This window comes from Oncorhynchus mykiss, chromosome 19, assembly GCF_013265735.2.
Source record: "Oncorhynchus mykiss isolate Arlee chromosome 19, USDA_OmykA_1.1, whole genome shotgun sequence".
NCBI classification, from domain to species: domain Eukaryota; kingdom Metazoa; phylum Chordata; class Actinopteri; order Salmoniformes; family Salmonidae; genus Oncorhynchus; species Oncorhynchus mykiss.
In genome coordinates, this window is record NC_048583.1 from 10,152,886 (window position 1) to 10,174,686 (window position 21,801).

Consider the following 21,801-nt stretch of genomic DNA (forward strand, 5'->3'; position numbering starts at 1 on the left):
ACTTGTTGTATTCAGCGCAAGTGACAAATAAAGTTTGATTTGATTGATGTGGTCAAATGTGCTATCGGAATCTATTGACATATACATACCATATAGATATAGATAAATATATAAAAATATATAATACATTATTGATTAAAATATATAGATAAATAGTTGAAGATACTTAGATTGATAAAGCTATATCATAGATAAAGTAAAGTCTCCATACATGCAATGTTTTTTTTTTGCCAAAACATTAGTGTTTAAAAATGGGAGATTGACATGTCTGATTCCATACTTCAATCAAATATGAACACACTACTAATTCAAGGAATTTGTCGAGCTGTTAAACTTAATCCCTATACCAGTGACCATGGTTTCTTTAGAGAAGTATTTTCACCATACATCCTATGCAACATCCGCACCTTCATGTGGCAAGTATAGGAAATGCAGCTATTATAATAGGTTAGTGCCCTCAATTTCAACTCTGGACCTCGAAGCCTGTTCCACTGTTTTTTTTTTCATTGTTCCCGTCTAATCGGGGACTGATTTAGACCTGGGACACCAGGGTGCAATTAATTAGCAGGTAAAAAAATTTACTCCAAATGTTGGTGAGTTCCGTTTTGTTCTTAAATATAAGTTGTAGTTGAGTTGTGGCTCTCTTAAAAATAAAATAAAGCGGGTAGAAGAAGTTGGAAGGAACCCCACAAACTTCACTTTAGAGCAGAATTTATCATTTATAGCAGCTTGTGCCAAACCCTTAGCAGACTATTCAGATTGGAATGGCAACACGTGGAAACCATACAATTAATAGGAACTACAACGTCCGTTTAAGAACCCAACAACTTGTATGTCACGTTGAAGATCGTTTGGAGTACACGGTTTCTGTTCTGTTGCAAAACGTTTTGACACAGAATCTGCGTATTGAATACACCCCAGGATTCCATCAACTCTCCATACCCCAACCCAACAGGTGGCGCTAAAGGTAAAGTGGTACACTTGTGGGTCGAGATTCTCTTAATCAAAGAAGAGGTTAGCCAAAAAATACTTGTCAACATCACTATCTCAGTGGACACATCTTTTTTAGTTTAATCTGAGGAATTTGTCATTGCTAAAGTAAATAACGCTCCCAACTAGGTATATTTATTGCTATCTTCACTCAAGTCAAGGCGTAATTGCTGACATAATCCACCTGATTACTAGAGGTAAATATTGACAACCTGTTGTGAATGTGTGGCTAAGCTAGCTAACGTTAGTAGGTAGCTAGCTAGCTAACGCTTAAAAGCCAGGTATAGCTAACTGTGTTTATTAACATGTTGACTTTCTTTCTGGGGTTAATTATCTAGGTCTCTAACTGCAAGTATTCCACAATCATTGATTTGCTAGCAAGCTATCCGTTGAATGCTGTTCCAGAACAGTCAGTTTGTTATAGCTAGTCTAGTTAGTGTTGTAACGTTACCGGTCAATGAAATGACTGTACATTTTTAGTACCCCAACAACTAACTTAGAAACCTGAAGCTACTGTGCTGAAGCTTTACGGTGGAGGCACAGTGGCTGAAATGAGGCGATCTACTACGAGCTGACTAGCTAGCAGTTAGTTAGGAGCTAACTAACGTTAGCTGCTAAACAAAAGACAAGCTGTCAGTCGGCTAACAAAGCAGTTATTTTGCCAAGCAAAAGCCATTTGTGTAAAGACACCTGCTAAAGTAGGAGCTCAAATTACAATAGAGCCGTTCTGTTCATGTTGCAACGTGTTCTCTCATTTCACTGGCAAGCCTGGTTCAGCGGTGCCACAGCCTGCACCTGGTTTCTAGGCTGTACGACGAACTAATTGGCAAAATGAATCACGCCTGGTCTCCTAGCTAAGTAAATGACTGTCCTGGAACAGCATTCAACAGATGGCTTGCTAGCAAATCAATGATTGTGAAATAGTTGCAGTTAGATTTAGATAATTTGGGAGGGGGACACCGTGGAAAGTTACTGCTACGGTAACTTTCCAGTGATTGACTTGACCTGACATGACCACCTAGGCCTATCTGATGACATGCCATTTTAAGATTAGCTACGTATCAACCGTTCCCATTGAATATGGGGTTTTGTACAGAGTAGGCAATGATTGTTTTTGGGGAGGTCCTGCAGTACTTTAAAGACTGATAGCTTGAAGGTATCAATAGCTAGCTCCTACTACAGAGACATTACCATTGCTGGAGAAAAAAAAAATCTGCCATTAATACCATTGCACGGCGTACAACTAAAGGATAAATCGATAGACTTGTCTGGAGTACACGGGGAATCTTTTTGGGTGCTCATTTGTCAATGTTTCGAAGAAGAGGCACGGCTCGCCATTGCTGTCCTACCAGTATGTGTCTTGGAATACTCTTATGATTATGGTGTCATTCACTTGCCTTGTTGTATTTTGAACTCTTGCTGACATGTTTGTTGTAGACCATGTTCGGCAGCATCTGGGGATACTTCTACACGTCCTTCCTTAGATACTGGCTGAAGTGGTTCATCAGACAGGTGACAGGGAAATGCGAGCTGCAAAGGATTTGTGCCGGCTACAAGCCTGGGGCGCCCAGGACAACGAAAGCAGGTGAGGTTACATTCTAGAGCTAAATAGTGTTCATTAGGGTAACAGAGCATGTTTTAAAGCGTTTTGTTACGGAAAAACAACAATTGGCGTCTCTAATTGGACAAGTCCAGATAGTCCTCCCTGTTTTTCCTCCATTCGATGCCCAATGAACACTACCCAGCCTATACGAAAAACAAGTTGTCAGTTGTGCTATTCATTATCATTTTGAACTGTTTTTAACCTGGCATTTGATTTTTCTTCATTCAGAATACTCACTCAAGAACTCCAAATCTAAGGTAAATGTTGGAAATCATTCATTTCACTTGATTTTTACTGAAGCAGGAATGCATGGTTGACTAGTTATCATACAGACAACCACAATCAACTGTTACATTTAACCCACTTAACAAATCCATTGATCAGTACCTCGATGGTTGCTATTCACATTCTTATCAACAGTTCATGGGCATTTCCATGGTAATAGAGAAATGCGGAGACTCTGATTTTTCACTTTTAAAATGAATGGCAAACAAATACCAATGATTGCAAAGTTAAACAAAACATACAACTCAATGCACACAACTACTTTAACAATTTCCACAGAATATTTTACAAAAACACATTTAGTTGAACAGTGCAGATGCAAAGTTTGGTAATAAAATGAGGGTTTGTGCTGTTGGTGTTGTCATTCACTTACCAAACCTTTGCATCTGCACTGTTGGAAGTTGTCGTTGTGTGTAGTTGTATGGTTTGCTTAACTTTGCAAATATTATTTTTTGTTTGGCATACATTTTAAAGGGAACAATTCTGAGTCTCAGCATCACTCTGTTACTATGGTATTTCCCCCATACAAAGTTTAAGGCAGTAGGTAATACATAGTTGGTTGTTCCATCATCTGACCTCAGTGATCATCGTGCGTGTTATGACATCATAGTCTGTAGGAGAAGTACTAACACAAACTCTGAGCAATTACCATGGATGAGATAACTAATCACACCATCTCTCTCCTCTGTCCCTCCATCCTTTTCCCCTCCCTTTCTCTTCCTCTCTCCTTCCCTCTCTCCAGCTATTAAGAGCTGCTGTGGAAGTGGAGGAGGATGGTTTGGAGAAGCATCTGGATCTTGTCATGAGGGAAAAGAATGTCAAAACGCAGAGGGATCCCACGTCAGTCTTGTTACCCTTTACAGTTTTATTAATATTTTATATAGATGATTTTATATGGTATGTATTGCTGACTAATGTGTGTCTCTTTGGTCCTAGGTTTAAGGTGAATCTGAAGCTGTGTCTCTTACAAATAACGGGATACAGGAACTTATTCACGTCCGTGGAAGAGTTGAGGAAGGAGAATTTTGACTCGGATAAAGTCCAACACGAGGAAATGCTTTTGAAGGTACTGTGGCTGTTCATTTGTTTTATGTCAATGACTAGCATGGAGCAGTGGAATGTTTCTGGATGAGATGATTCAACATGACTGTTTCAACCTTTTTAATATCATCTCTATTTAAAGGTAAGTGTAAAGTATTAACAGGAATGGACTTGTCTGACTCTACAGTTGTGGGACCTGTTGATGCCCGAGGTCAAACTGGAGTCCAGAGTTACCAAACAGTGGGGCGACATTGGTTTCCAAGGCGATGACCCCAAGACTGACTTCCGAGGAATGGGCATGTTGGGCCTAACCAACCTTGTGTGAGTTATGTTGTCTGAATGACTGTACAGTCCTTAACAATCTAACCTTGCTCATTAGTATTCTGAAAAGTTGTATATTTTTTTCTCAAGTTTAAGCTAGCTTAAACTTTTTTTATTCGGTATCTTGTTTATTACAGGTTCTTTAGTGAGAACTACACTGAAGAGGCTCGGCAAGTGCTGTCCCACGCAAACCATCCCAAACTGGGGTAAGGATTACGTAATTATCTCATTTTAGGAGTTGACTGGCCTGTTGAACTCTGTTCTTTAAATGTCAGCTGTTCTGTTGCACATTTCAGTATATTCACTCATCTGTCAATAGTTGTTTGTTTTAGCTTGCCCAATGTACTGGGTGGGTAGAGTTTCCACATTTGAGACTTTTCCATTAGTCCTAAAGGGAAACCTCTGCCCACCTGGGCCCCAAACAAGCTAAAACAAGCACACCCAAAGTAAACCTACTTTGACAACATTTATAGCCTTTTAATGATTATCATATGTGTGTCATGTTTCAGGTACTCCTATGCCATAGTGGGTATCAACCTGACGGAGATGGCGTACAGTTTACTGAAGAGTGGTGCTCTCAAACCCCACTTCTACAACACGGTGTCTGGGAGACCCCAACTGCAGCACCTCCATCAGCTGTTCTGTAAGTGTATGCTAATCGCGCTCAACTCTGTTTGTCAGTAGCATAGGGGATAACTCCCTGCTTCAGGTTACCTAAACCCCTAAGTCTGTCTTGGCCTCCCTGCTTCAGGTTACCTGGTGTACAAGTTTGATAAGTTCTGGGTGGAGGAGGAGCCCGAGAGCATCATGGAGTTCAACCACTACAGGGAAAAGTTCCACGACAACATCAAGATTCAACTGCTGGACCCCGCCGTCGCCCTCACCATGACGGATAGTCCAAGAAGTAACTGACCGACCAACCGACTGAACGGGTCTCGCTTGGACCTAATTGGGACCACCAGAACCTCGATACACTACAGCGTACTTCCAAATCTATAAGGGACATTTTGAGCTAGCTTTCCCTTCGATCTTAGTTTAGACCCAATCTACACACCTCTTTTTAAAAATGGTATAAATTAGTGACTTTAGTAGTTTTTAGAAATAAATAAGACCAAGTGACTGGAATTCAACCCTCTGCCTCAAATAATGACCATTCCAATGCTTCAAATATTACAAAAGGGGAAATAAAATAGTAGGGCACTAGTTCTATGTAGTTGATTGGCTGTGTACTTTTCAGTGGACATGGAAAGGAATTACATAATAGTTTTAGAGGAAATTGAGATTGGTGAATAATATTAACTAGCTGGTAACTAGGTTTGAATTTATTTAACAAAGTCAACAAGTGCCGTCTCGCATGTATTCATAATAACTTTGCCTACTCATTCTCGTATTTGTCCTTCTTGCTCAGGAATCAAATATGTGTCCAGAGAGGGAATTTATATCGTAGTAGACTTACAACTAAGGAATAATTTGTTTACCTAATGCTCAGTGGTTGTACTACTTACTCAGACACTGAGAGCTCTGTGCATGTTTTAATGCGTTTGAATTGATACCGTCGTTGTCAATACATTTCAATAGGTGGTGCTGAGATTACTGGTTATTACGCCGCTGCCTATTCCACACATTCGTACAATATTGTCTTTGCTGAAAGCTGACTTTGTATGGTATTTTGTCTGTTATTTATAGGCCGTGGGCCCTGATTTTTTTTTTTTTTAAGATGATTTGACATTTTGTAGACCCAGTATGGATCTTTGTAACGACTGACACATGTCCAGTGTTAATAAATTAAACTTCTGATGTGATGTTTTTGGATGTGTGTGTGATGACTGTCAGCTGTCAGGCCCGAGATTGAGATTAAATGGATGGTGTAATGAACAATACAATGAACACAGACAAACAAAGTATATTTATTAAGTTCAATATATTGCAAATTACCTCCATCTAAATACTAATTATTAAACTATAACTAATTAAAAGTTTTGGGGGGGAATTAAGAGAAAGGGGGAGACCTAGTCAGTTGCACAACTGAATGCGTTCAACTGAAATGTGTCCTCCGCATTTAACCCAACCCCTCTGAATCAGAGCGTTGCGGAGGGGGCTGCCTTAACTCTAGTCGTTCCTAGAGTACTCTGTATCCTAACCCTAGTACATCTGATTTAAAGTAACAGCAGCTTGCTGATTAGTTCACATTTGGCAGGTGTGCTAAATACACTATAGAGAATGGCTAGAGGTCTCCGTGGACTGGTTTGAGACCGTAGGAGAAGTATAGGTCAAAATAAATAACAATAGAGAAAATAAAACTGTTCTCCAAGGTAGATGCACTTCAAATGCACTTTCACAACTCCTTTTTTAACAAAGGATTCCTCATTATTCATACAACATGCTGACGAACACATAGGAATCTTAACGTTATGGATCGTGGTCCATAGTGTTCCTGTAGTCTACACTACATTGTGGGTCCAACTCAATATGGCTAGGGTTTGTGCGCTTGTCATCATTAGGAATGAAGTTAACTTTTGTCCTCCATCTTCTGCTTTCCTACCATCATGACTCTCTTGAGCTGCTCAAACGACACAAACATCACAACGTTCCATGAGCCCAGCCTTAGAAATGAGGGCACAAATCTACAGGGAACAAGAGAGGACAAATTAAACATTAGTTGGCCTGTCTGGGAGTGACTTTCAACTAAAGATCCCTGCGAATGCTCCAAAGTTTTGCTTAGTAGAGTTCAGAGGTGGCTGCTGGGAGGAGCTATAGGAGGATGGGCTCATTGTAACGGCTAGAATGTTATAAATGGAACGTAGTCAAACGTGGTTTCAATATGTTTGATTACATTCCAGCCATTACAATGAGCCAGTCCTCCTATATCTCCTCCCACCAGCCTCCTCTGGAAGAGTTACTGTGTCAAGGTAACCATCCAAAACAGCAAAATCAATTATATATCATTGAGGACTCTAAAATGTACAACTACATCCGACTGCCTTGTTCTATCAACAGACTGAAGGACACCGGTCAGTGTGTGTGACTGTCTGTGAGCTCACCCTTTGTAGAAGGCCGTGGGTCCCTCTTTGGTGGCCATGGTCCAGGCACAGTTGATGGCACTCTTATACTGGCCCGGCGGAGAGTTCATGTATCGTGTCTTCACCACGTCCACCGGAGAGGCAATGCAGGTGGTAACGAAGCCGGCGCCGAACGCAGAAGCAAAATGACACGGGAGGTTATCTGTGGGAAAACGGTCATCATAAGCCCTTTTGAAACACTGTCACAAAGATATCAATGGGCACCTATTTTCAGTATGATTAACAATTTTAGATTTTGTGGATACCATGTTTGTAAAAGTCAACTAGCCAGCTAACTATTTCGACCAAAAAGTGCAATTCGTTTTAATGGCCTGTATTTCAAACTCAATTTGCTAGCTAGCTAATTTGTTTCCATAGAAATAGAATGAGAACATATTGCTATGGTGAATCCATTATGACACGTGTAACTAATCATAGTTTAAAGATTGAACCTTAGATGAACTAGTGGATTAACACAGATGTATAACAGAAATGCTTACACTAAAGTTAATGTTCAAGTAGTGCCATGCAGATACATTGTACTGTATAAGGCCTCTGTCTCGAGGCCTGCAGGAAATCATTATCTCTGTTTTATACCGCTTTGTTGTGAAAGGTGCAATAAAAATCCATGAGATAAATGTTAGCTCCGTGTTATTCCATAGCTGGACAGAATATTATGTACCAATATGTATACTGTTATCAGGCTTTCAAGATACATGAAGAACAAAAGAGCGAGAGGGCATGTGGACTTCTGCCCAGTCAGCTGTCTCGCTGTGACTGTATGCACCAATAGCACCCACTCACCTGACAACAGGTTGTGCCTAAGAATGGCCTCCTTGATGAGGTCATAGGTCACAAGCTCTGTGCAGTTGACCAGAGCGTTCCTAGTGATGTTGGGTAGACAGCCTGGAGTGAACAAGAAGCACGTCGGTTGGTTGATAACCCCAATAGTTATACCAGAATTAAACCACTAGTCTATCATTAGTAAAAGGCCCAAGAAAACTCAACAACAACCTGCAAAGCCAAGCTTTATTTTCAGGTGCACTCAAGTTCTGTCCTATGGGATCATCAACTTTGCAGTATCTGCTCCAATCAATATCTGTACATCCCTGACATTGAATGACAGTGACATAGACAACAATCTTTGGTCTTTTCTATGCAAACAGTTCCACTACGGACAAACACAATCAATGGGGCTCAAAGCTGGCAGCAACACAACCAATGGAGATTGGTGTTACTTGCAAATCAACCGATTGGGCCCAGGGTTGTACTGACTAACCTTTCCAGAGCCCGCGGATGCCCTCGTGGTTGAAAATGTGTTTGTAGGCCTGCATGGTGCCCGTGTAGCGACGAGCCACCCCGGTCAGGTTGACCTGAGCCTGGAAGCGGACCTTCACCACGTCCGTGGGCTGGGCGAAAGACACAGCCATGGCCCCTGTGGTGCAGCCGGCCAAGATACGGATACCAATATTTGCAGCTGGGATAGGACAGGGGCAGAGGGTTTGTTAAGTACTGAAAGGATGATGATTGAGGTACTATATGATGCTTCTTCTCTTGGTACAAAATATGTAACATCACAGATTATTATCTCCGATGAATAACTGTTATCCTAATTTACTGTCTGCGCCGCCAGAGTAGAAGTTTTTGACGTTGTCATAGAAGCCGATCCTGATGGAGGCAAAGCACATCTGTCTCTGTAAGCCCGCCACCAGACCGTTATACAGCGACCTGGGCCCCTCCGTCCGGATCATGGTACTGATTGTCCCAAACACCCCCCTGTAGCGGATGCCCTTGGTAGCTTCCGACGCCACCTTCTCTCCCTGAATCTGGGGTTCACAAGTGTCAGTGTTAACGGAGGTCCCCACAAGAATCAGTGTTACAGGAGGTGCCAGTAAAATTCAGAGTTACAGGAGGTCAGACTCAAGTCTTCAGGGCTGGAGGTGGACAGTGAACCATTACCTGGAGTCTGACTTTGGCTGTATCCAGGGGAAAGGTGACCAGGTCAGCGATGCAGGCCGCTGAGCCAGCACTCAGCAGCTTCACCCCCAGGGTAGGGGGTGTATCGGAGGGCTTCATTCCCACCATGGTCCCTGGTACTGCAGACAGTGAAGGAGGAAGAGGGAAGGATGTCAACACTGCCGCATCTATTCTCTCTTACCATCCTTGGAATTTAGGAAAATGCTGTGGATACTTAGGATATTGTTGAGTAATATGCCGGTCAATTTGTTGATTCAGTTTCTAAAGTACAATAGCCTGTGCAGTGTGTAGCCTATTGTTGTGGCAGGAGGGATTTTGTGATATTTGAAAACACATTACATCATAATAACAACTGAACAGCATTGATTATAATAATCTATACAATCAACCAGATCAAATAAACATCAGTTATATATAGGGGTGGGTTGCACCAACATGGATTAACTCAAACTGGGTTAAATCAAGGTCAATAACTGGGTTTAATCAAGGTCAATAACTGGGTTTAATCAAGGTTTAAACGGGGTTAAATCAAGGTTCAATTATTAATCTTGTTGCACCACATGTTAAACCTAGTTTTAAATTAATCTTTGTTAAATGTAAACCTTCTTCTAAACTAAGTTTAATTTTGTTCTTAGTTTAAATCTTCTTGCTCTATTGTTTTAAAATGAAATTAAAATGTAGATAAGGGATTATTCTGAACTGCTCCTGCAGGAGGTTTAAATTGATAAAATGTCAGTGTATGTGCTTCATTTTCAGTGTGATTAACGCTCTTGTGGATACCATGATTGTAAAAGTCAACTAGCCAGCTAACTAATTTGACCAAAAAGTATAGTTTTAATAGCCTGTATAAAGGACACAAGCTAGCAATGACCAGTGCTAATTTGTTTCCATAGAAATAGAATGAGAACACGTTGCTATGGTGAATCCATTATGACACATGTAACTTCTCATAGTTTAAAGATCGAACTTTAGATGAACTAATCCAGGTTTAAAATTAAATGGTGCAACACATCTAAAAAAGAAACCAAGATTTACAAAACCTATATTAGGTCTAACCAACAACAACAAAAAATTAAACCATGTTGGTCAAATCAAATCAAATTGTTTTGCGAGTGTAGCGAAATCTAACAGGTAATATCTGAGAGTACTTACATTGTTATTAATCCTGTGGATTAAAATCCGTTTGACTAGCTATTGGTTTACTGCAGGACGTGAGAGCCCAAACTACAGTCCCAGGGAGCCAGCCCTAACCCTGAAACAAGGAGTTGTGCATCCTCATATTTATTCAATTTTTTACTGACTTGCCACAGAGAGAGGTGTTACTGTGTACAGGAGCACGGGCCAAACCAAAGTCCACTCACTGTCAAGAAAGTCAATGTCCAAATCAACCCTACAGCAGCGCACAGCTTCTAACATTCGTGAAAAACAACACATTTACCAGTACATTACTTTGAAACTACAATGCAACATTTAATGGGAATATTTCATTAATCTCAGTGCAATGTGGCAACATTCCCCACTCATTGTGTAATGGTACCTTTTGGTACCTTTTGTCATAAACTCAGCAAAAAAAGAAACGTCCTCTCACTGTCAACTGCGTTTATATTCAGCAAACTTAACATGTGTAAATATTTGTATGAACATAACAAGATTCAACAACTGAGACATAAACTGAACAAGTTCCACAGACATGTGACGAACATAAATGGAGGGGGGGGGGGGGGGGTCAAAAGTAACAGTCAGTATCTGGTGTGGCCACCAGTTGCATTAATTACTGCAGTGCATCTCCTCCTCATGGACTGCACCAGATTTGCCAGTTCTTGCTGTGAGATGTTACCCCACTCTTCCACTAAGGCACCTGCAAATTCCTGGACATTTCTGTGGGGAATGGCCCTAGCCCTCACCCTCCGATCCAATAGGTCCCAGACATGCTCAATGGGATTGAGATCTGGGTTCTTCGCTGGCCATGGCAGAACCCTGACATTCCTGTCTTGCAGGAAATCACGCACAGACTGAGCAGTATGGCTGGTGGAATTGTCATGCTGGAGGGTCATGTCAGGATGAGCCTGCAGGAAGGGTACCACATGAGGGAGGAGGATGTCTTCCCTGTAACACACAGCTTTGAGATTGCCTGCAATGACAACAAGCTCAGTCCGATGATGCTGTGACACACCGCCCGAGACCATGACGGACCATCCACTTCCAAATCGCTCCCGCTCCAGAGTACAGGCCTCGGTGTAACGCTCATTCCTTCGACTATAATCTCGAATCAGACCATCACCCCTGGTGAGACTAAACTGCAACTCGTCAGTGAAGAGCACTTTTTGTTAGTCCTGTCTGGTCCAGCGACGGTGGGTTTGTACCCATAGGAAACGTTGTTGCCGGTGATGTCTGGTGAGGACCTGCCTTACTACAACAGGCCTACAAGCCCTCAGTCCAGCCTTTCTCAGCCTATTGCGGACAGTCTGAGCACTGATGGAGGGATTGTGCGTTCCTGGTGTAACTCGGGCAGTTGTTGCCATCCTGTACCTGTCCCGCAGGTGTGATGTTCAGATGTACCGATCCTGTGCAGGTGTTGTTGCAAGTGCTCCGCCACTGTGAGGACGATCAGCTGTCTGTCCTGTCTCCCTGTAGCGCTGTCTTAGGCGTCTCACAGTACGGACATTGCAATTAAGTGCCCTGGCCACATCTGCAGTCCTCATGCCTCCTTGCAACATGCCTAAGGCACGTTCACGCAGATGAGCAGGGACCCTGGGCATCTTTATTTTGGTGTTTTTCAGAGTCAGTAGAAATACCTCTTTAGTGTCCTACGTTTTCATAACTGTGACCTTAATTGCCTACCGTCTGTAAGCTGTCAGTGTCTTAACGATCGTTCCACAGGTGCATACATGTTCATTAATGTATGGTTCATTGAACAAGCATGGGAAGCTGTGGTTAAACCCTTTACAGTGAAGATCTGTGAAGTTATTTGGATTTTTACAAATTATCTTTGAAAGACAGGGTCCTGAAAAAGGGACATTTCTTTTTATTCTGAGTTTACATAGCCATCTACCACAGAGTATTTGGAACCACTGGGGCTCTTTTACTCTGTTCACCCCACAGCTACCAGCAGACCTATATGAATATCAGAAGTATCCGTAACACGAAGATGGGTTTACTGAATGTAATCATTCCCTTCATTACAACAATATGTTGCTTATCTACAACATTTGTAGCAACAACATCAGTAACGTGCAGTGGACCCATCGTACCAGCTGTCGAGAGGCTTGTCTAAGCTCTCAGCCAATAGGAGTTAGGGTGTGGAGGACAGGGGCTTAAGGTGGGAGAGTTTAATTGGCTAACAGCCAGATTCATGACAGTCTGTCAAAAGGTAACTGGTGTTCCTGATGAAATTGTGACAGACCAGGTGAGATAGTTGGCTTTATTTCGATTGGCTGCCTATTGATAGAGACGTTTAAACATACCAGGCTGTAGTGTTCAGTCTGGTTTAACCATGCTAGCAGCTACCTTAATTCTCTACAATAAGTTACATGTCACTGGTGTTTTTAGGGGGACAAAATGTTTGAGCACATGTTGGAACGGACTGAAGTCCCAGAACCGTTCAAATCGTAATGCTGGCACATGTAGAGTGAAGAGTTTGCCTCTCGGTCAATATACAGAGGTGACAGAAGTGGGAGGGTTGTGACGTGATCTAGGGACTAAAGGTCAAATGGGTCTGATAAGAGTATTGCCTTACAGCAGGGTGTTTTCCCTCTCTCCCTCTTCAGCTCAGCTACTGAGAAACGCCACCTTCTTATGTAAAAGACAAAACTGACCCTGGGCCCCCCGAGTGGCGCAGAGGTCTAAGGCACTAAGGCAGTGCTAGAGGCATCACTACAGACCCGGGTTCGATCCCAGGCTGTATCACAACCGGCCATGATCGGGAGTCCCATAGGGCAACACACAATTGGGCCAGCATCATCCGGGTTTTACTTGGCTTTACTTGGCTCGTCGCACCCTAGCGACTCCTTGTGGTGCGCCGGGCAACCTGCATGCTGACCTCGGTCGTCAGTTGAACAGTGCTTCCTCAGGCACATTGGTGCGGCTAGCTTCCGGGTGTAAAGAAGTGCGGTTAGGCTGACCACCCAGGTTCATGGTAAACACACAGGAATGAGAACTTGATAAACAGAACATTATTGGTTAACATATTACCCCTGTAGACAAAGGAAAAAAAACCGGTGATTGGAGTATAAACAGAAAATAATCCTAAAAGCAAGAGGGAATTGGGGACATTGTTTGCTACCATACATAAGACTTTGCACCTACCGTGTAGGCTCTGGGATGAATGGTAATTTTTTTTTTTTTTTAAACACACTATCATTCAGCATCACACATGATTAATTAGGTGTTAATTTAATAAATCAAAAATCCAGTGTTCTACATCAGTTTCCCAAAGACGGTCCTGAATCAGCTGTGTAGTGCAAGAGCAAACACGTGTACCCAGGGGGGCCCCAGGACCGAGTTTTGGAAACCCTGTTCTACATTCTAATGACCTTTGAATCCATAATTTAGGGACCTTTGCGTTTGCTCAGGTCCTGGGATGAACAAGTATTACATAACTGCAGTAAAAGGAGAACAGAGACCAGTAAACACTTCAACCCAATCCATTACTACGTTAATGGATTAATCATTGCTAGAGAATGTTCCCATATGCATTACAATGGCAAGCTCTTATTGGTCAACCTGAACCACACCCCCAAGCATCTGCAGAGCAGCAGATGAGAAGAAAGCGAGAGATTTCACAAACAACCTGTATGTGACAAAGTCTCTATTTCAGCATGTCTCCCACGCTGACACTGCGCACCATTGTCGAAGCTAGAGAACTGCAAAAATGTTAGCCATTAACCCTTCGCTTAGATAGAAAAGAGAAAAGTATTTGCAGTGGTGGCATCAGAGATATTCTACTCCCTCATTTTTTGCTTGTTTCAAATGGAGCCGAGTAGACCATTGAGCTGAGTAGACCAGACCCAACTGCTATCGCATTGGTGTCTATGGGAGAGCCACCCCCTCAAGTAGACAGGAACTGACCATTCTTTCAATGATAAACAGCCTGATGAAAGCATCCTCATATATCCTGATCTTTGGTGGCATTGCAGAATTTTGGGTCTGATTCTGGAACATTCTCTTCTCCAGCAGAGGGTGCTCCGTCTCCATCTCTGTATAGATCCGTCTTCCCCTCTCAATGTCGAAACAGAGCTTATCAATATTTATCCCAGGCTACAGTATGAGCAACCCTAACTGATAAATCCCATAAAGAGACATGAGACATTTTAATATGTAGCGTAAGACCGTTCATTCTACACTTTTTAATTAGTTGAAGTGGTACACTTAAAAATCATGACCTTTGTACATGACAAAATCATTCACATTGGAACAAAAAAATAAATAAAACAGTAAAAATATACAGAGCAAAAAGTTCAAAAACATTGTTTTAAAAAAAATACGCTTTTGGAGTGTGCTGACGACGAGTGCAGGAGTGGCACAGAAAAAAGGCAGAAAACATGCTTATGGAATTAAAAGGAAAGATGTTGTAAATGTCATTTTTTCCTGATAAAACAAAGTGCATGTGCTCTACAGTTCAGTATGCAGGCTAAGCTACCACACGAATGAAATCTAAACAGTCTTTTCCTTAGTGAATTTACTGAAGTACATCTAGCCAGATAAAGGTTTCACCACCATTCATATTTCATTCCAGTGCAAGTGTGGGTTATCCTGAAGCGGCGGCAACTAATCTTCCCAACTCTAGAAGTACAGTCACTTCTTCATTGTAGCTAACGGATGCTACCCGTCTTAACCATTGTTTCTAGTGTAAATTAGCGGCTAATAGATTAGCAGTGAGTAGAACTGCCCCACAGGTTGCTGTTAGTCAATTAGCCTAGCGGCTAATGAGTTAGCGGGTGACAGAACTCTACAACGACTGAGCAGTGTTCCTCTGGGACTGTGACAGGCCACTCCTGGACTGGGCTGGTGGTCTGTAAGACTTAAACATCATGATACGTAGTAGTCTAACTGGTTTAGCGATTATTAGTAGTAACATGTATACATGACTTCATATAAAGTACAGCAAGCACAGCTAATACATGTACAGTACACACACCACAGCTCTGCCTGAATTCCTTTTGAGGTCAAAGGTCAATAAAGCCCTTTTTGTCCTTCCCTGGTCCCTCTGCTGAACAGAATCTAACCCTAAAGATAAAACCAAGTTGTTGACATCTGGTAAAATACATTGCTAAGAGCAGGTATTTATTTGATTTTTTTACTCTTATAGTATTGCACACAAATGTTAGACTTATCAGTTCTAGCAGACTGTCATTCTTGTCACCCAACAAAGAGGAGAAGACTGGGTTTTTCACGTTGTACATTTACATGACATGTTTCCCTGTTTTCCGAAGCAGTCAACCTACAGAGCAAGAGTCTGTCTCTGTAAATTCTCTTTTTCATTGAGGCATTAGTTACCCAGACAGGGAGATCTCATAGTCGCTAGCGGACAGTAGGGAGCACCCCACTTTCCTCACATTCTTGGCATTGGTGATACGTGCGGCCACCTCCACTGGCTTCTCGAAGTAAAGCACCAGGGCCTGCTCAGTGAGCACCGATGCCAGGAACTGCTCAAAGGTGATGGCCCAGTCTTTATCTATGCTGGTGCTGTGAGGCAGCCCCCCATCTCTGCCATGGGGCCCACCTTCACCGTGAAGCCCATTCCCTACCCCTCCACCTCCACCATGGGGCCCATTCTTGCTGCGCACCAGGACCGTGTCGTCATTAATGTCCTCGCAGTGAAGCTTGTCGTCGAGCTCATGGGAGCCGCCGCTGAGCACCGAGTAGGACGACATGGACGTGTCGTCTTTGGTCTCGTCATCTGAGATGAGCATGGAGGACGATGTCCCTGTGTCCTTCGGGGACGAGTCCTCCAGCTTAATGTCCTCCATGGCAGACAGCTGCTCGCCCCTGCCATCCCTCTTCGCAGGGCCACAGGGCCTGGCCTGGCTCTCCTTCTCCCCCTGGCCCCTCTGCTGGAAGACACCCCCAGGCTTGGTCCCTCCATCTCGGGCTGGCCCACTGGTTTTGGCCTCCTCTGGATCATCCTGGTCCTGCTCCTCCTGGTCCTTGGAATGGCAGAAGAGCTTGCCCACCTCGCCCATCTCCAGCAGCAGGCTGGTGACGGTGGCCGTGGCGTGGTACAGCTCCTGCTCCTGGGCGTCCTCGTTGAACATGTTGTACAGTGTCTTGCACAGCTCTATGAACTGGCTCTGAAGGAGAGAGAGAGGAAGACATAGGTTAGCCTGGGAAGGAAGACGAGGTAGATTCATTGGCACGACACACACAATTTCATAGCCTCACACAGCCACATTGATCAAGTGGACTCCACTGACTCCCCCTGGGGAGGTGGAGTGGTTCTTAATGCTCTTACCTGGTTGAGTTTGGGCAGATCCTTCATGTTGTCCAGTTTGTTCTTGGTGCCCTGGTTCCACAGCCTCAGGTAGTGGCGGTAGTCAGGGGTGTGTAGTTTCTTCACTGTAGAAACAGAGGTGGCCGTTAAGAGTTAAAAGCTAGCAGCCTGGCACGCTTTGACTATTTATAGGAGGCCATAACAACAACTAATGTATGTGCTGTTGTCAAGTAGAAAGTGTTGAATGAATAAGATAACATGCACCAATAATGCCCTCAATAAACTGAAGTGGCATGCAGGCCTAGCTTGGGAAACAAAAAAAAGGAACATGAACGGTAGACTTTGTGGCTTAAGGTATTATCATTTAGATTGGAGCATTTACAAACTAGCGATAGATACGCGTGTCTCATAACTGTTTTATAGCAGTGCGTACCTTTCTCAGTCTTGAACGTGACCCTGACAAAGCCATCATCCTTCTCGCTCTTGCACTTGGGGTCAAGGCCTGGAGGAAGGGAAAGGTCAAGAGTGCAAAGGTGAAAGGACACATTAGGAAGTTATCTGAAGAAGACAACAAAAAGTGGGAGGTTGAAATAGGTTGATGCATGCCATGAGTGGAGTGTGACTGTGATTGAGAGCACATAAGGCCCTGGTCAACATTAGTGGACTATACAGGGAAAAGGGTGCAATTTGGGGTGCAAACATTGTGTAACCTCTGGCGTGTTGATGAGGACATGGCCTACCATTGGAAGTTTCCGGGGTGATGTCCTCAAAGAAGTACTGGGTGGCCTCGAAGGCAGAGTCTGGTTCCTGCTCATGGGTCACCTCTGGGAGGGGACAGGAAGATACAACATTTTAGGCCTTACCATTGTTATTATAATTGATAGCATTTTATAGCGCCTTTCCAAGTGCTGTAAGGGGCGTTATCATAACGCCTCAAACACTGCAGTTGAAAAAGTGCAATATAAATTGTATCCATTCATCATTATCTTTCCATCGAGGCCTCACACATCCCAATGTTGGATCATAAGTCTGAAGTCATTTCTGTATCCTCTTCTCGCTAAACATCTGTTAGTTCTCAACATATATCATTCTGCCAGAGACAATATTTCCATGTTTCCTTGTGGCTGGCAAAGGAAAAAAGCTAACCCCATCATTCCGAGAACCAAAACAATAGCTGCTTCAGGCTTTGCTGTTATACAGGGAATTAACGCGACCTGAGCCAGAGAGCCATGAAAGCCCTTCTGATTGAGAGGTAGATTTCCAGCAGAGTGAAAATACTGCTGTGTGAGTCTTGAGCACCATCCAACCGCAGCTTCCCTTCTCCATATGCTCAACCAAGCGAGGGAGAGAACAAAATAATTTATCTTTGCTCCTTTACAGTAAATAAATCCAATCCCCTATCCTTAAAACATCCTCCCCCTCACTCAGTTATGACAGCATATAAGGAGTATAGATTTCCCTCTGGACTTCTTTCCCTCCCTGTGAACAGTACACACACACACATACACTTACCAGGAATCACATGCATCTTGTACAGGAGCTTCAGTTTCTCAGTCAGATCCCCATGGCATAAAACACCTGAAATACACCATAGATGCGATAATTTGTCATAACATTTCATTATGTCTATATAGACTTAATATCCATTTTGACCAGTTGCTACAATCACTAGTCAACTTCTATTTGATACACCCCCTCACCCACCAATACTCACTCAGTCCACTAATAAACTCCCGGAAATTAATCAGAGAGTCTCCGTTATGGTCCAGGAGCCTGAAGAAGCGCAGGGCCAGGAGGTCTGCATGGGCCCCGTTGACAGGGGCCCAGGGGAAGAGCAGGGAGAACAGCCCCCTGAACTGCTCCAGGTCGATGCGGTACTGCTCCAGGTAGGGCAGGCTGGGGTCGTGGCGCTCCGTGGGGTTGCTGCCACCCGTTCCGCCCCAATAGCAGCTGGTCAGGTGTTCCGCCTGGAGAATGAAGATGGTAGAAATAGATTTGATAGATTCAACAGGGTTTTAATGTGAATGAAATAAATATATTACATTTATGTAGCAGTTTTCTAGAAAATTTTGAAGTATAAAGAAGCGAGGTGAGGTGGAATGAGACCAAATGGTGATACCTATGCTAAATGTGGGGAAATGTGGTCGCCCACAGTGAGGAAATGCATATAGATACCGCTGAATTGCTTTGCACAATGTTTCTAATGGATAAGTACTTGATAAACAGAGAACAATGTGAACATTGCACAACATTGGGTATTAAAAGTTCTCTACTTCTCACATCTTATACCAGCACCCCTGACCATTAGAACTGTGCTGAAGACTCATCCGTCTTTTTCCATGTCCTCTAACAGGACTGAGCAGTGAGCGTCCGTTGTGTTAATGGATGAAGAGTAAAATGCTGTTGCCAGGGTTTTAGCTCTGTCTCTAAGGATATTAAGTACCGGCTCCAACTATAGCCCATAATTCAGTGTTGCCGTGGCAGCAGGGCACTATGTGAGAGCTAGGAGAAATGAGACGCCCTGCCAAAGAGAAAGGGAGGCTGAGGAAAAGCAATACAGGAAGAGATGAGTTCCTTTAAGTTCCTATTGGTTAGAAGTCAGTTCCATTTAATCATATTGGCTACAGCATGGCTGTCACTCACCTTGAACAGAACGTAGAGCTCCTCCAGTTCGTCGATGCTGAAGGCAGTCTCCGTGACAATGGTTCTGACCTGAAAGAGAACAGTGGATTTAGGACCTGTGTGAGGAGATCAGAACTAACCAGCATTGAATACAATCAGAAACAATGGCTTAAAATGACTTCAAATCCTCCACACCCAACATCTGTTGTACCATACAGTGTGTGTAATAGCAGGGGTCGTTACCACGTTGCGTTTGGTGGTGTCCTCGATGGTCTGGATGACCCTTAGCCTCTGTTTGAAGCGCATCTGCTCGATCACGTCTGCCCGGATGGAGCCAAACTTCTACAAACAGCCACACGGGACCGAGAGAGAGGTCAACACTGCTGCTATCCTACGGCTGGGATATTCACTGAGACTGCATAATCACCAGCCAGAGTAAAGGTCAAAACAGAGTGACAGTTCTACCAGTGAATACACTTGGGTCTAGGAAGCAGGGTTGGGCTGAATTCCATTTAAACTTAATTGACTGAATTGACCCCATCTCTGACAGATTGAAGGAGTAATTGAATGACGGTGCCCTGGTCATGTTGAGGAGACTCACCTCGTAGGAGCTGCGGACCAGCTTGAAGATGTCCACCTCCGGGTGGGGATCCCCATCGTCTGTCAGCAGAGAGTGCAGGTGGGGGATGGGAGGCAGGGTGCTGTCCTTATTGGACACGCTGTCCAGGTACCTACACACAAACGTGTCACACAACCAAATCCTTTATATTGACAGCTTATCAATATCAAGCTTTAATTGAATTAAGAAGTGTTCTTACTGCAGTGTTTCAAAACAAGATGATCTCTCGTGTCACTTCCGCCAACACAATTCGACCTTTGACCCGACTCATGGGGTCTGCTCTTTGAGGGAAAAACTAAAGTACCATGACTGACCAGCAAACCCATGTTGAATTACCTAATTGGTTATGGTTAGGATTAAGGTCAGGGCAAAGGTTAGGGTTTTAGTTTTAGTTCAGGTTAGGTTCAGGGTTCCAGTCATGAGTTGGCCTACCAATCATGTCCCTTTAGTCCAGGGCTGTTCGAATTCTGGTACTGCAGGGCTAAAACCCTTCTGGTTTTCATCAGACCTGGTGCACCAGGTGAATACAATTAACTACCAGGTAGAAACAAATCAAGAAGTGTTTCTGCCCTCCAGGACCGAAATTGAAAAGCCCCGTTTTAGTATCTTTGGCCCCTTGTCGGTCTTCCACCCCCACCTGTCCTCACCTTCCCAGCACGGTCATGGCCTCTCCATCGTCCTTGGCCCCCAGCAGCTGGTGGATGTTGGCGTGCAGCACGCTGAGCGCCAGCTGGAAGATGACCTTGATGCCCTCGTAGAAGAAGCAGTCGACCACCACCACGGCACTCTCGAAGGGCATGACACTGAGGAACAGGGTGAGGAACCAGGAGAGGGAAATGGTAGAGATGACTCCCAGGTCCTGCATGCAGTCGTAGAGTTCAGGGACGTACTCCCTGGCCAGCTCCTCAAAAACACCCTGGTCTACCAGAGCTCCTGGAGAAGGAGAAGTGGGAGGTTAGCAAGACAGAAAAAAAGACACTGATACAATAAGAGGGAGAACGATGCCAACAGATATGCACAAAGACTGAGGGACACACACACACACACATCTGAACACAAAACATCTGAACACAAAACATAAAATAGAGACACTGAGACCAAGTTAAAAACGCAGAGGCAAACACACCAGTCGACCACAAAGCCACCCATTGCCCTACTACAGCCGCATTCCAGAAGCTTCCAACTGACCTACGACCCTGGTGTTGTAGTAGTCAGGCAGCATCCGCTCACACAGAGCCACCAGCAGCCAGAAGGCCTCCTCCTCTTTAGCATACAGCAGCAGCACCGACGTCACAATGTTCATGGCCTAGGAAGAACCACCAAGATTATTCAGAATAATACATTCAACTTCTATAGTGCTTTTCTTTACAGAATCTCAAAGCCCTTCAAAAAGCCCTTCAAAAATCAAATTAAACAGCTATGTGACAGTAGGTCTGGACTACAGTTTTCAGCCTGAGTTAAACGCCTTCAGAGTTTCAAGCTGCCAGATGGACCAGCAGTCAAGAGGGAACCTCATGGCTTCGACCCGCAGGGGGAACCAAGATTAGGGACCCGCGGGGGAGTCAGAACAGCTATAGAAGTGGCAAACTACTATGTGACTTGACCATTTATAAACTGAAGAGCAGTGTGAATGTTTGTGTTGTAAAATAAGTGTGTGTGTAACAAGCTCTCACGATCTCACTGCAGAAACAGATGTTTGTCCACAAACATAATATTTTGAAGATTAGGCATTCATTCTGAATGGTTAAGTTAAGGGTTAAGGTTTGGGATAGACAAAAATAGTGCTTAGCGCTGGGATTGAACATGCGAGTTTCAGAGCCGCACAGAGTCGCAGCTTACGCCCATCTGCCATCCC

The 21,801-nt window shown here is 43.7% G+C and overlaps 3 protein-coding genes across 5 annotated transcripts in view; 1 reads left to right on the forward strand and 2 right to left on the reverse strand.

Moving 5' to 3' along the window:
• The first annotated feature begins 973 nt into the window (after positions 1-973).
• Positions 974-6,042, forward strand: LOC110498445 (ELMO domain-containing protein 2). 2 transcript variants are annotated; one of them, XM_021575062.2, is made up of 9 exons: positions 974-1,187; positions 2,428-2,575; positions 2,822-2,850; positions 3,621-3,718; positions 3,815-3,944; positions 4,107-4,240; positions 4,378-4,446; positions 4,750-4,883; positions 4,992-6,042. In XM_021575062.2, exons 2-9 carry the CDS (start codon positions 2,431-2,433, stop codon positions 5,150-5,152), a joined length of 900 nt encoding a protein of 299 aa, XP_021430737.1. In that variant the 5' UTR covers positions 974-1,187; positions 2,428-2,430; the 3' UTR covers positions 5,153-6,042. The 2 variants fall into 2 exon arrangements, with proteins under 2 accessions (XP_021430737.1, XP_021430739.1); XM_021575064.2 differs by lacking the exon at positions 974-1,187 and adding an exon at positions 1,909-2,341.
• LOC110498444 (mitochondrial uncoupling protein 2) lies at positions 5,310-10,585 on the reverse strand. The gene is made up of 7 exons (XM_021575061.2): positions 10,429-10,585; positions 9,259-9,395; positions 8,918-9,125; positions 8,579-8,776; positions 8,104-8,205; positions 7,282-7,462; positions 5,310-6,864 (listed from the first exon to the last, which is right to left on the reverse strand). The coding sequence occupies exons 2-7, from the start codon at positions 9,382-9,384 to the stop codon at positions 6,750-6,752; spliced, it is 930 nt and encodes a 309-aa protein (XP_021430736.1). The 5' UTR covers positions 9,385-9,395; positions 10,429-10,585; the 3' UTR covers positions 5,310-6,749.
• A 3,998-nt stretch (positions 10,586-14,583) lies between these two features.
• The window catches only part of LOC110498426 (TBC1 domain family member 9), a 32,531-nt gene continuing 25,313 nt past the window's right edge, over positions 14,584-21,801 (reverse strand). For both annotated transcript variants that reach the window (XM_036954237.1, XM_036954238.1), the window contains 11 exons: positions 21,135-21,252; positions 20,594-20,879; positions 19,929-20,058; positions 19,571-19,669; positions 19,349-19,417; positions 18,420-18,672; positions 18,218-18,283; positions 17,446-17,529; positions 17,139-17,207; positions 16,727-16,830; positions 14,584-16,565 (listed from right to left, as the gene is read on the reverse strand). In XM_036954237.1, the coding sequence (XP_036810132.1) occupies positions 15,768-16,565; positions 16,727-16,830; positions 17,139-17,207; positions 17,446-17,529; positions 18,218-18,283; positions 18,420-18,672; positions 19,349-19,417; positions 19,571-19,669; positions 19,929-20,058; positions 20,594-20,879; positions 21,135-21,252 (2,076 nt within the window). In that variant the 3' untranslated portion in view covers positions 14,584-15,767. The remainder of the gene's footprint in view (positions 16,566-16,726; positions 16,831-17,138; positions 17,208-17,445; positions 17,530-18,217; positions 18,284-18,419; positions 18,673-19,348; positions 19,418-19,570; positions 19,670-19,928; positions 20,059-20,593; positions 20,880-21,134; positions 21,253-21,801) is intronic.